This window comes from Ursus americanus, chromosome 23, assembly GCF_024610735.1.
Source record: "Ursus americanus isolate L20-20 chromosome 23, mUrsAme1.1.p, whole genome shotgun sequence".
In the NCBI taxonomy this organism is placed as follows: domain Eukaryota; kingdom Metazoa; phylum Chordata; class Mammalia; order Carnivora; family Ursidae; genus Ursus; species Ursus americanus.
In genome coordinates this window covers 28,654,432-28,668,867 of record NC_142149.1, presented here as the reverse complement: position 1 = coordinate 28,668,867, position 14,436 = coordinate 28,654,432, and the positions used below count along the sequence as shown (strand labels likewise).

Sequence of the window (14,436 nt, the reverse complement as noted above, 5' to 3'; positions counted from 1 at the left end):
TCTGGTAGGCACAGTGCTCAACTGGAAAACTCTGCCAAGACCCTTGGCAGGAGCTGGCCTCCAGGAATCCCGCCCGCCGCAGCGGTGCAGAAAAGATAGGGCCTCTGGGCAGACAGGCGCAGGAGAGAGGGCCGAGTTTGGGGTCTGGCTACAGGGCTGGGCAGAGCAGGTTTCCCTGGCGTATGAACTGCCCTACAGGGCTCAGCTTTCTCATGCCAGGGTCAGGATTACAATTTCTTGCTGGCACTTGCTGTAGCTTGCCTGGGAAGAGAAGCAAGGTCTGGGGTGGGGGACGGAAGCAAGCCAGCACGCCACCCAGAGTTGGGCAAGCTCGACAGGGCACAGCCACGTGCCTGAAGCACACGGTCACGCAGGCAGGCAGCCAGGGTTGCAGGGCTCGCACGAGAGCTGGGGGGGCGGTGGGTGGTGCAGAGGGAAGGGGGGCTGGGCACCAAGCGGGTGGCTGTTTCCACACTGGCAGAACAGGAGCTGCTCACCCAGAAGTGATGCTGCTGGGTTAATACCAGGAAGTCACTTGTCCTAACCCAGAATGAAGGAGCAAAGTCAAGCAGGCTACACAGAAGAAGGATTGGGCATGCTGGAGGAAAGGAAAAAAAAAAGAAAAGCATGTCCTATTTTTGCAGAGAGAAGGGGACTGGATGAAACAAATCCCTAAATGGAAAACGGGGGTTGGGAATACAGTCTAGTTCTTTCCCTGCTCCCATACCACTGGCATCAGGAGAGCCGCTCCAGGCCCGGAGTATTCCTCCTGCCACACACCGTGCCAAACCGTCAGGTGCTGCCCCGTGTAACCCTGCAAAACCCCACGGCGGGGGGGCTCTTTATCATGTCCACGCTATTGAGACGTAACCTGAGGCTTAAAGAGGTATGCAAGTCGACACAAAGTTGCACAGCAGGCCTGTGTGGGTCTAGGATGGGATCCGAAGCCCCTAGGTCCAGAGCTTACGCTCGTCACTGCCACCCCACCTTCCACACCCACCTGAAAATACCTCCCACCAGAGAACTAGGAACTCCTGTCCTGGGAATGTCACAACAGGTCAAAGCTAAGAGAAAAGGACAAGCCTGTCCTCTACAGGGTGTGGTGGGGAAGATAAACTCTAACAAGAGAACAAGAAACAGAAAAACGGCTGCCCGCCTCCAGGAGAGAGCTGACTCTCTCCCCTTCATAATGTCCTTGATCCCAATAAATGCAAAACACTTCCAAGATACTTGAGGCGCAGTGCACAGCAACTATCAATCACGACGCTCCAACCTGCAGACGTATCAGTGTGCTGGATGGGAAAATATAGAACTGCATGCCCTTAAGGGGAGGGAGAAGCTGAAGCTGCATCTCATGAGGTGGAGAAAAGCAAGAGAATCCCGAAGCCTGGGCAGGACCTCCCACAAGCCCAGACCCACCAGCACAGAAGTCCCCGCCGTCATTACTCAGATCCCATGGCCAGCATGCTCCTTCCACGCCAAAACCGGATCCTGGAGGAAGGTCAGCAGAAACAGAGCACAAATCCCATCTTGCAAAGGTACAGTGGGTTCTCCCTCACCTCCCCACTCTTCTTTTGCCGCCCACTGATGCCCTCCTCTTCCCACACACCGCTGCATGGAAGGGTTTTCACTTCATGCCGTAACCAGCCATCATCACGGCCCAGCCTCACAACGAGAAAGACAGCCTTCTTAATTCTCAGCTGAATATGGGTCTCACAGTGGTAGGACACCCCAAGCTATTCAAAGAAACACCACCAGAGGAAACGATTTCAAATCTGGCTTTACAAGCATGTGATTTAAAAATAACTCTGCCTTTGTCTGCTACAGATGACTTTCCCTAAAGGGACTGCTGTCCTTAAAGCAATCGCTCAATTCTCTGGGCAAACAGACTCTTGTTTTTCCAGTACCCAGAGCACACCTCCAGGATAGCACTCCCGGGTACCATCTCTGATAGCATCTGAAAGGCAAACATCGAAACAGTCAGGACAACTCCTGCCATCTCCGCTGACCTGAGACCCTCCGGAATGTGGCCCCTTGGACGACAGAGAAGACGGTCCAGGTGGCTACAGCATCCAGCAACCACCACTCTTCCTTCATCAAGACGTCAGCCCAGAAAGCTGAGCTATCATCCCATAGCCACGAGAGGTTTCAACGGATCCCTGAGTTACGTCTTCAAGGAAAACTGTATTTCTTCGGATATCTGATTTATTCTTTGATCAGACAGCTAGACAGAGGAATAAGGATGGGTGGGCACAAAACAGGAAAGGGGGTTCAGGGGCCATCATGGTAGCGGAAAGAGAATTCGTAAGAATGCTCACCTTGTCGTTCCAAGACACACTTGGGGGGAGAACCTAGAAATGCATTAGTTGTCAGCTTATGGCTTAATTTCCTTTCAACCAGACAGGTGGCACTCACGACACCAGGCTACTGAGCATAACTCAAAAGATACATGCTGAGCAAATACAGAAAACAAATGTTTAATAAAATTGCTTTGCAATTATCTCCTGATTCGCTGGACGTCATAGTTTCATCATCTAACAGCGTATAACCATGCTCTTATTCACATGATATTTCTTCTTGGCAACCTAATGTCGTCTGACCTTCTCAAAAGTTTCGCCAGAAAGCATTACAGGAGGCAAAAAGCATCCGTGTGTGTGTGTGTGTGTGTGTGTGTGTGTGTGTGTGTGTGTGAGACAGGATCCTGAGCGATGCCCAGATTTTGCTGTCCAGATTGAAAGTCTCTATCAGTAGTTCTCAACAGGGGTGATTTTTCCCCCTGGGGGACAGCTGGCAGTGACTGGGGCATTTTTACTTGTCACAGGGTAGGGGCAGGGGGGTGACTGGCATCGCCCAAGGCACAGGACAGTGGCCCACAGCAGAGACTTATGTGAAACCGCAACAGTGCCAAGGTTGAGAGATCTTGATCTAGACTGAAATGATGCAGTTCCCAGAACGCTCCAGGCTACACACGGACTCTTCCCTTCCGAGGACTTCTCTTCCTCCAGTTTAACTGGGTATTTCTGTTCTGGTCACCACTGTGATGACACAGAACGATCAAGAACTTTCTTCCTTTTCACTTTTGTTTGGGACATACCATCCGTCCATCAAGCCCACCTCCCTTAGACATTTATTTTGCATTAGAAACTTCTAATGACCGACACTGCCTGAGTTGTTGTGGCACAGTGTTATTGTCTCTGTATGTGGCATATGAAGACCTTTAGCTTTTTTCCCCTTCTTGTTAGGAGTATCGAGTTTTCAATGCGAAGAAGATTATTTTGAAGTAGGTTTCCATTACCAAAAAAAGACATTTAAATGAAGAGCTTATTTCTAGATTCCAGTGCCCCCTTTGATCCTAGTACCTTCCCCTGTGATCTAACAAAATCATTTCTGCTGAAACTCAGGAGTCCTTTGTCACAGACTGCAAATCTGATTGGCGCACCCCAAGTCTTTTTTGGTTTTGTTTTGTTTTTTATCTTTTTATTCTTAGGCAGTTTTATTTTTTTCCTCCCAAATACTATATTTAATATTGCTACATTTTTGTATTTTTTTAATTCAATTAATTAATATATAATGTATTATTAGTTTCGGAGGTAGAGGTGATTCATCAGTCTTATATAATACCTAGGGCTCATTATATCACGTGCCCTCCTTAAAACCCATCACCCAATTACCCATCCTCCACCCCCTCCCCTCCAGTAACCCTCAGCTTGTTTCCTATGATTAAGAGTCTCTGATGGTTTATCTCCCTCTCTGATTTCATCTTGTTTTATTTTTCCCTCTCTTCCCCTATGATCCTCTGTTCTGTTTCTTAAATTCCACATATGAGTGAGATCACATGATAATTGTCTTTCTCTAACTTATTTCACTTAGCCTAATACCCTCTAGTTCCATCCATGTCGTTGCAAATGGCAAGATCTCATTTTTTTGACAGCTGAGTAGTATCCCACTGTATGTATACGTGTGTGTGTATGAGTGTGTGTATGTGTGTATGTATATATGTATGTGTATATGTATATATACACACACCACTTCTGCTCTATCCATTCATCGGTCAACGGACATCTGGGTTCTTTCCATGGTTTGGCTATTGTGGACATTGCTGCTACAAACATTGGGGCACCCCAAGTTTTTGAGTCACTGATTAATACTGATTCTAATAAGCTCTGATAAATGGCTTCTAAGGAAGCCACCAAATCTCAAACCCTGATTCCTGATTCTCAGTAGGAACCAAGATGGGGGGACCCAATATTTACATGCCTTTTGGGGGAAAAAAAAACATATTTCTAACCTGGCACACATCTTGTATTTGCCAGGGGATGGAGAAAGACCTGTCAGCTGAGTGTAAATGTTAAGGCTGGAACACATCAATCCGATAACTATTGGCCAAAATCTCTTGATATTTCTTTCCAGAAGGGGGGATGGTTATACATGGTTCCTAAGTATTTTAAGAAGGTAATTCAGAAGACAGGATTGAAATCAGTGATAAAAGTTGACACATGTACGACGACAACTGCTCTCATTAACAGAACATCTACTGTCACTGGATCCTTTATACATATTACATACAGCTTTCACATTAACCCAATCCCATAAAAATTATAGCCTTCTATACAAAGGTAAACTGAGGCTCGGAGAGGCTACATCACTTCCTAAAGCTACAAAGTGATTAAGGCTCATTCTGCAGAGCAGAGTGACTGAGATACGAGGCACCTTCTCACGGGGGCTCCAGCCCCTTCTCCCCGGTTTCAATGGTTATTTCACAGATTATCTGTTCCTGGGAAGAAACAAAACCATGGCACTGTCTATTCCAAGGAATGCGGGCTTGGGGTCACATCAAGGAGTATAATCCCTTGCTTCTACAGCCTCCTGCGGTGGGAAGAGGTTATGACTTAATTCCATTCCAGCCAGTGGCCTTGAGTTATCACTCAAAGCAGGTTTTGGAGAAGGAGGCCAGCGCAGAAAGACGTGAACTCCAGTACTAATATTTCAAGGCAGGAGTGTTCTCTTCCTCCTTTGACTCATTTCCTTCCATTTTAATCTCGCTCTGCATGTCACAGAAATTCTACGCGAGGCAAGGACACAGAGTTCAGGAACGATCTCCAGCACAAGTCCTCCATTGTCCTGCTTTCTGTGTCCCCTGCAGCAAAGGCCCTCGGCTCAGTGACCTTCCTGACAATTTATCTGGCTGAATCTTTGTTCCTGGTTACCTGGGCACGTGAAATGCGCTTTCTTCCTGTTCATTTTGCACCACACAGTGTTAACGGCATGAAGCCAGGGCTGAGCCACCTCAACCTGTGTTTATATCTGAGCACTGAGCACTGGGTTTTGAAGTCCTGGACATTTCGGGTGATGTTTCCATGTAGTATTTCAACACCGCTTCCAGCCGCCCTTGCGGGCTTTGACAGGCATGGATTTAGTGTGATGAACAGATGAAAATGAAAAAAAAAAAAAAAAAAAAAAAAAAAACCCAAAACTGGAAGAACAATGTGGTTTATGGGAATGATGGGGTTGTGGCCCTGAAGAAGGCTAAACCTTGCTTAACAGTGAGACGTGCTTTTAGACTCAATTTCTCAAATCAATGAGAACGCAAAAGGAAAAGGATGAAAAGGTGAATGGCCCCACACCCCTAACTCATATATTCTTTTCCCCCTTCAGGCGAAAGAAAAATGAATGTAGGTGAACCATACACGGCCTTGGAGAGAGTCTACCCGCATCACGCAGCAGCGTCCTGTATCTATGTGCTTGGGAAGGAGGACAAGGGGCAAGGAGAGGAGACGGGTGCCTACAGTGTCCAAACCGTTCCCTGTAGGCTGGTGTTTCTTAAACTGCAGTCCTTGGATCAGCCGCATCAGTATCCCCTGGGGTTCAAAATGCATACTCCTGGGCCCTCACCCCAGACCTGAAAAATCAGAATTTCTGGGGTAGGTCCATAGAATCCGCATTTAGCTGACTGTCCGGGACATAAGGATGCTCACTGATGTGGGACAATCAGGGCTGTGAGTGAAATACAAGCTTCCTCTTTCAGAGCCAGCCAATCTCCCTGACTGTGAAGATATTTGTGCCCCCCCCCCTCTGCCGCGCCTCCCAACCCTATCCCTCCCTTTCACCCTCTTCCCCATATGAAGGGAGAATCTTTTAGAATTTACCTGGTCTGATGGGGCTCTGCATGCAGTTCGGGGACGGGATGCCAGGGTGAATGGGTGCAGAGGCCCGACTGCTGAGGTCCATGACGGAGGGGGCCGCGGAGGAAGCCGGCTGCAGCCCAGGAGGGTGAGGGCTGTGGTCATGCTGGGATGGGCTGGGGGGAATGCCATTTTCCGACAAAAACTCCTCCAGGTCCATGTATTCCAACTGGAAAGTATCTCCGTCATAGGGAAGGGTTTTGTCCCATAAGGTGGGTCCCAAGAATGCTGACTGGGGGACCGTCGGGCTATTACTCTCATCATCCAGCTTCTTTTCCTTGTCTTTATCTTTACTAAATGCTGCAGAAAAGGGGGAAAGTTGGACTTTAAAAAAGAAAAAAAAAAGCGTTGCTTTTTAATCACCCCTCCTGGCCTCTGCTACAAAACACCACGTTCGAAATGCTCTCACAAACACCAGCGTTCTTCTCCGGCTGCTGGCTTGTGTGGATCTAGAGTTAAAAGTTCAGACAGGACATGGATCTCTGCCTGTTTTTCAACATCTTCCTATTTACTTTGGAAAGAAATCCCTAGTCCTTGGGACAGGGCTACAGGCTGATCTAGCATATAAACAAGGGAATGCAGTTTTCGAATACGTGATTAGAGGAGACAATTTAGATCTACAGTGAGAAGGTAACACCTGCAGTTAATACAATTGCTGTGATTTTTGAGAAAACAGTCAATAACCAGGCATGATTTCTCTTCCAGGAAATTCATTACAGTAACAATATGAGGTCATTCAGACTTAGCCAGTGAGCTGGGGATCTGGGGATTCTAATTTTGGTAAAGTAGGGACTCTCCACCCTCCTTTGAAACCATGCATTGAGCACCTACTATATACCTGATACTTTCCATATATTATCTCCAAAAATTTCATAATAGATCCGCAAATAGCTATTTCCCCCATTTATAATGAAGACAGGCTCTAAGACCTGAAGGAACTTGACCAATGTCTCACGCTGCCAGAGGAGAAAACTGAGAACTTCCTGAGCCCACATATGTTTGTTTAGAAAGCCACTGGGGCACCCTATATTTTATAAAAGGAGGGTTTTTTTTAAGTGTTTTTTTTCCCCTCTTCCCCAAAGGCTTAAGTATGATTCAGTTCACAAAAATTACACATGTATGCAATCTGTCAAAAGCACAGCTATTGGAAAGGTGATTACATACCGACGATGGAGGTATGCAGCTATGTCCTACCAGAAGCACGCTCACCCCAGGTCATCTTTAAACCCTGCTCTGGATTTTGCCCATTCTAGTACTCAGGCGCGGGTGGAATCTGGGATTAGGGAATCTGGCTTCTGAGTTTCTTCCTCAGAGAAACACAGCCTCCACTGCCATCCATTCTAATCCTCTAGTCTCATCTCCTGAGAATTTGACTTCAAACACCCACAGATGCAAAAGACAGCAGGCAGCACCTTCCTCCCAAGTGCTACTCCTTAAAGGAGAGTTAAAAGGAAAGCTATACTTTGCAAAAGGCGAACCAAACCCCTCCACTCTTGCAATGCAACAGGTTGTCCCCCTGCTAGGAGAGAAGATGCGAGTACTCCCAAGCTATTTGTAGCCAAATGATCTTTCGAGACTTTTACACTCTAAGCCGCACGGTCCGCATTGACTACTGTGGCATCGAAGGCATGAAACCGCATCAGCCCAAATGACAAATCCCTGGCGGCACCAGCTCGGTTCGGCGCCTCCTCGCCCGACCCCTCCTCTCCCGCTCCAGCCAAGGTTGCCTGGGGGAGGTTTGGGACTTACCAAGAAAGGGCTCAAGCCAGAGGAGGCTCCTGCGCGGATACACGTGAGCCTACTCCGCTCTCCCCTCCCACCAGGAAAAGTGCACGGGGAAAGTGTCAGAGCTGGAGGCGTGCACAGCTTCCCGCCCAGAGACCACTCCCCCCGCGCCAGCCCCAGCCCCCACCCCGCTTTTTTAATTACCCCTGGCAGGGAGAGCACTAGGCTCCGCTCACACCTCGCGAGGGCCGGTTGCCAACTAACACACAAACAGTAGCACGATCCCAAAACCCAGGCTACGCTGCGAGACCACCCACCCCCAAACAGAACCAGGCCCTCTGGTTTCTCCTCCCCAGCCCGCGAAGCTCTGCCCTCGCGCAGGCGGTTTCACTCTGCTTGCGGAGAAGCCTCAATCTAGGGAACACTGACCTGTCAAGTTATGACTCCCACCTGCGCCGCAGGACCGGGACCCAGAGAGCCTGGGTCGGTCCCAGCACTATTTTAAACGTTGCTCAGTGAGGGGATTCCCCCACCTTTTGGAGGAGGGGGGTGATGGGTGAGCTCTTGAAATTTCAACAAAGCAGGGATAGGGTGCCAGGGGACAGGGAGGGAGGGGATGGATGCTCCAGGAGGGTTGCCCAGCCAAGGAAGGGGACCCCCAGGAGCGTCGCTCCTTCCCAGAGCGGGGCAGCCAGGAAGGCAGCGCTCACCGTCTTCGTGATGAAGGGGGAGCTTCAGCGGGTTCTCCAACAAGGACCTGAGCACGCCGTAGGGAGGCGGAATAAAGGTGGGATTCAGGGGGAGCGGTCGGGACATTTTCTCCATCGCGATGCACTCAAATTTTTTTCTAAAAAAAAAAAAACCCCAACCGCCCCCCAAAATGTTGCTGAGCTTTTTCCTCCGTCCTTTGCCAAAAGTACTCGCTTTCAAGGCGGTGGAGACAAGAAAAAAATTACTTATATCTTTATAAATACATCTGCATAAGAAAATAAAAACAAAAAACTTTCGGGTTCCCAGTGCAGATGGTCCCCGGAGAGCGCGCCAAGTGCCCGCGGGCTCCTCGGCGACGTGCAGGATGCTCTCACCTGCTTCGAACCCCTCGTCCTGCAAAATGTTCAAAATTGCGAAAAAGAAAGAAAAAATATGCAGATGGCTGCAGAAGGGCGGAAGGCACCGCGCCGGCCCGGCCCCCACGCGCCAGCACCCGAGGCTGGGCGCCGTCCCACCCCACCCCCCTCCCCGCGCCGGCGGCCGCTGCTCCCCCGCGCTCCGCGGCCCCGCAGCGCCGGGCTCAGCGCATCCGGCCACCCATGTGCCGCGGCCCTGACAAGAGTGACGTCAGGGCCCGCACCGCGCGCCGATAGGCGTGCAGGGGCGGAGCCACGCGCGGCACCGCCCGCCTGCCCCACCCGCCCCGCCCGCCCCACCGCCACGTGTTTAGCGTCGTCGCGCGCGCGGATTTTCCAGGACCTTGCAGAGCTGGCCCACAGGAAAAGACAGGTGTCAGTTCCCCTGGATCACCGACCTGGGCTGAGAGCTTAAATTTTTCAGAGTAGGAAGGAGAATGAAGAATTTTTTTCAGCAGTTTTCAATCTGGTAATGATCTGGGGAGTTAAAAACAAAAAAACCAAAAAACCCAGATGCCCAGGCAGCATCCCAGATCAATTAAATCAGACCTCTGGGCTGATGTCCAGGCATCATTAGTTTTTAAAGTTCCCCGGGGTGGTTCCAACGAGCAGCAAGTTTGAGAATGACTGGTTTAGATCAAATGGAAGGTAAATACTCTTCTAAATATTTCTCCTGGCCACAGCCAAGCTTAGCACCCTCTCTCTTGCCCCGTTCCCAACACTACTGAAAAACAGAGACTTGCTAGAAGTTCTCATGATACAAAAGTAGAGTGAAGAGGGAGTGACAGAGGGAGCGCTGTCTGCGGTTTCCCACGTTGTCAGGAGGGCATTCAGAGGGATACACATTTGCCTGGGATTGAATAAGGGCAGAGGAGACACACGCGCACTAAATGGGTTTCAGAAATATTTGCCGTAGGACAGTAGAGATGACTATACCCTGGTCAAGTTACAAGGTCTGCACAGTCATTAAAATAATTTCGTAAAGTATTCCTAAAGAAGGGTCTCGGTCTTCACTGTCATAGCAGCGGCTTCAGCATCAGGCCCTGAGGGTCCGAGCCCATGGCGCTCGGAGTTGCGGGAGCGCTGCGCAGCTGTGGTGCGTGGAGCCTTCTCCCAGAGTAGTGTGGACACTGGCCTCAGGCCTGGAGAGCTCCAGGCGGGCAGGCAGGGTCTTCCCCTCTCTCCCCAATCTCTACGCTAAGATCAGGGTAGCATGATCTGAGGAAGGGTCTGCAAGAAGGAATAGGCACAACTTAAAGAAAATGTTCTTTCAATGGGACACAAAGGCCTTTGCCAAGGCTGTCTCTGAGGTGGAATATGGTGCAGTCTTGATGGATTCTACTTCCCTGAAACTCACCCCAGGAGAGAAGTGTAAGAGAGGAGGCACCTGAAGGCTAGGAGACCAGAAGGGCCACAAACGGGCACCTGGCAGGGTGACTTCTAGCAAATACCTTCCCCTCTGAGTTGGGCTGTGGTCAAGTGACCTCTACAGTTCTCTTCACTCTAAAATTATAATGGAAAAGTAACATTCTGAGATAGTGTGATATGTTTCAAATTTTAGCCAAATTCTGAAAACTTCAGACTTTTAGCTAATGCCACCTACATTTGTTAAGTACCAATTATATGCCAAGGACTGTGCTGGGACTGGGGAGAAAAAGATGTATAAGACACAACTGTAATGTAACAGGTTATGGCCTGACATATGCAAACATTATAATATAGTCTTAAAAGAGCAAAAATGCATGGATGAAGGTGATGCAGGTACTTATATTAGAAGAGGGATTCCTGAGAAGCTGTCTGAGCCAGGCACAGAGCTAAAGGTCTTTCATGAATTTCCCAAATCCCTCAATTCTATTATACTGTCTTTCACAAAAGAAAGGATTCTTCCACCATCATTTCACTTTTTTTCATTTTTTAACAATTTTATTTATTTATTTGAGAGAGAGTGAGCGAGAGAGCATGAGCAGGGGGAGTGGCAGAGGGAGAAGGAGAAGCAGACTCCCCGCCAAGCAGGGAGCCTGATACGGGGCTCGATCCCACAACCCTGGGATCATGACCTGAACTGAAGGCAGATGCTTAACCAGCAAAGCCACCCAGGCGCCCCCACCATCATTTCAAAGATGAAGAGGCTATTTCCCTGCCTTCATTCCCTGCCTACCTGTAAACCCATTAACTAGGATAGCTGAGAGCATCCTCTCAGATTTGTCAGAAACAGATTATAGATTTCAGGTGCACAAAAGGGTAACAGTCCACTAGCATTCCCCAGCACACCCAAAATGCTCTACCTGCTTATGGGTCTCTGCATTTCCTCACTTTCCCATGAAACCCCTGTCAGTTCCAGAGATCTGGTTTCCCAGAGTGATCTTTTCCTTACCACTGGAGAGAGCCTAACACTGTGGCTTGAAATTAGATTTCTCATTGCAAATGGACACACTGGCATCCTGGTTGATCAACCAGTGTCTTGGGAATTTGGTTCATATAATTCAGTTCCTCTGATCAACTCTGGACTTGGGCCACATTGAGGACCGGCCCCTGAGACCAGAATGTTAAGGATGCACAGTGTTTGTAGATGCAGAAGTCAGAGGGATGGGAATAGGAAAAAAGGAACTCCAGAAGAGAATGGCATGGGGAAAGACGTGGAGAAAGGAAACTGGCAGACACAATTTGTGAACGTTTTCATTTCTCTTGGACAAACAAATAGGAGTGGAATTGCTATAACATGGGGTAGAGAGATGTGTGACTCCGTAAGAAACTGCCAAACAGTTTCGTTTTCTCTACTAGGTGAATTCTCCTGCACTGCCAGCAGCACTTGAGAGTTCTGGGTGCTCTGAATTCTCACCAACATTTGGCGGTGTCAGTTTCTTAAAATTTTAGTCATGTTAAGTGAGTGAATGGCAATGTTTCATCGTGCTTTTAAGTTGACTTTTCCTGATGAAAATGATGTTAACCCCTTTGTCATTAGTCATTGTGTATCTCCCTTTGCAAAGTATCTATTCGAGCTTCTGGCCCATTTTTAAATTGGGTTGATGGTCTTATTTTTACTGAATTTAGGAGTTCTTTACATGTTTGGGATACAAGTTCCCTTGCCAGATATATGTGTTGTGAATATTTTCTTCCAGTCTGTGGCTTGCCCATTAATGTTTTAACATTGTCTTTCCATGATCAGAAGTTTTCAATTTTGATGAGGTTCAATTTACCAACTCGTTTTTTATGATTATTACTTTCTGTGAACTAAGAAAACTTGGACCACCTGGAGTCTTGGTGATATTTTCCTCTAAAACTTTTATAGTTTAAACCTTTTCCATTTAGGTCTATGACCTATCTCAAATTAATTTTGTATATAGTATTGAAGTAGGGGTTGAAGGTTTTTTTTTTTTTTTTTTTCATTTGTCTTGAGGGACTTCCAATTGTTCTAGCAGCAATTGTTGAAAAGATGTTCATTTTCCCCTTGAATTATTTGGTGCATTTATATGACTATATTTGTGGGTGGTCAAAACCTTTTTTTTCCCTAAGATTTTATTTGTCAGAGAGAGCACGCACACAAGCAGGGGGAGTGGCAGGCAAAGGGAGAAGCAGCCTCCCGCTGAGCAAGGAGCCTGATGCAAGACTATTCTGGGACCCTGGGATCATGAACTGAGCCAAAGGCAGATGCTTAACCGACTGAGCCACCCAGGTGTCTCTGGTCAAAACCTTTGACCTCAAGGGACAAAATATTCAAGGGGAGAATAATGTTCTGTGTAAGTTTCCTAGGCTCTGATTGTTATCAAGCAACAGAACAAAGTTCACCAAAGTTCATGGCTAAAATAAATGGCTTGCTTTCAATGGCTCATTTGGTTTGTTACAAGACCATCTGCAAAGTTGTCCACATTAACTTAAATAAAAGCCTGGAGGCAAAAGCAATGGCCGACTTGCTTTTTATGTACATGAGCAAATATTCATCTCTTGGAGGCTCCTGGTTACCACTATCAATATTTCAAGGCTTAAAAAAAAAAAAAAAGTCAAAGTCAAATCCTTTGTTGGAAAAAGCCAAACAAATAAATATTATAAAAAGAACATTTGACAAGTCAGTGGAAAACTCTTCAAGGAGGGAAGGATAGTAGAGGTTCTGGAGGTGTGAAACTGTTCTAAAAATAGCAATGATCATAGAAGAAAGGTTTCTCAGAATCAACTTCTTAAAAGATGCTGGCACAGCCTGACTCTGCTCTGAAGCTCTGGAAATCTGCCTCTGCCCAGCCAGTGGCTTCTACCTGTCCAGTCGTTTCAGGATTTTGAGTAGTGAGGTTGGGTAAGGAAGTCTTTCTCGCAGCCCAGTGGGCGCAGATGTGAGGCGGCCATTGTTGGCCCCAGCCCCGCAGGTCTGCAGAAGGAGCTTTGAGGTGTAAGCGGTTTCTGTGTTTCAGGTTCCCAGTGGGTGTGAAACCTTGCTGAGCATACAATGCCTGCCACTGTACCCTACCAGAGGCTGGGAGCCTGGGGTGGAGAGAGCCCAACTTTGTGGTTATGAAGGGCTTTATACAGCAGCGAGCCAACCCTCTAGATGAACCTGTTTCTCTTGTTGCCAGAAAGGGCACTTTGTCCAGGGAATTAATTCAGAAGCGAAAGGCATCACATGGGAGTTGAGCTGGATACGCCTAACCCAGCTTGTCCTCCTCCTTCCTGAAACCTCTGACCCAGCTAAAACACTAAAAAGGAAAATTATATTTCATTGGCTTAATTCCTGGAGACTTTCAAATCTATTTGTTTGAGACAGAAATATGCAAACCCGAAACAAAAAAACACGTGTTGGGAATGCTTAGCTCTCCTCCAAAGGATGACTCATGTCAAAGACCATGGCTAGGCTTTCCTACCTCTTCTCTGAGTCCTGTGGTGCTCTAGTAAATTCCAGTGAGAAAGACTAAGACAGACAATAAGGCGGCAAGCCAAGGGTGTGCGATTTGGAGTCAGAGGCTTTATGTAAAGGGAACAGGAAGGTAGGAGGAGGAAAACAGTGTCGAAGAGAAGGAAAGAAAAGAATATATGTGGTAAAAGGTGAGAAAAAAGATCAGCGCAGTGCTTTGCAATGGAATGGTTTGGGGCCAGACCTACGTCGGTATTTACTACTACTCGTACTAAAATAATAATAACAACAGTATGAAGAGAAGAAGGCACATTTATTGTGTGCCTAACTGGGTTCTGGCATAGCATTAAACACTTTTAATATATTATCTCATTTATAACTCACAATGATGGTATAGGGTATGTAGCATTATTAGCCCCATTCTACAGATGAGGACAGTGAGGGTCAGAGAAATTGGTGACATGCCATGGTTCTGTGGCTAGCTAATACATGGAGAAGCTATGAGTTTAAAACAGCTCTGCTAAACTCTGAAGCTTGTGCTCTTTACCTGGATACCATCAATGAA

At 47.5% G+C, this 14,436-nt stretch overlaps 1 protein-coding gene across 4 annotated transcripts in view; it reads right to left on the bottom strand.

Annotated features, from left to right (window-relative positions):
• The window catches only part of HLF (HLF transcription factor, PAR bZIP family member), a 52,129-nt gene extending 42,977 nt beyond the window's left edge, over nucleotides 1-9,152 (bottom strand). For 2 of the 4 annotated variants that reach the window (XR_015721310.1, XR_015721311.1), the window contains exons 1-3: nucleotides 8,618-9,133; nucleotides 6,147-6,482; nucleotides 498-598 (exon numbers count right to left, since the gene is read on the bottom strand). Coding sequence is in view for 2 of the 4 variants with exons in the window: in XM_045773007.2 (XP_045628963.1) it covers nucleotides 6,147-6,482; nucleotides 8,618-8,732 (451 nt within the window). In the remaining 2 variants the exon portion in view is untranslated. Of the gene's footprint in view, nucleotides 1-497; nucleotides 599-6,146; nucleotides 6,483-8,617 lie in introns of all 4 variants that reach the window. The other 2 variants (XM_045773007.2, XM_045773008.2) reach the window with 2 other exon arrangements.
• Between the last annotated feature and the right edge of the window lie 5,284 nt (nucleotides 9,153-14,436).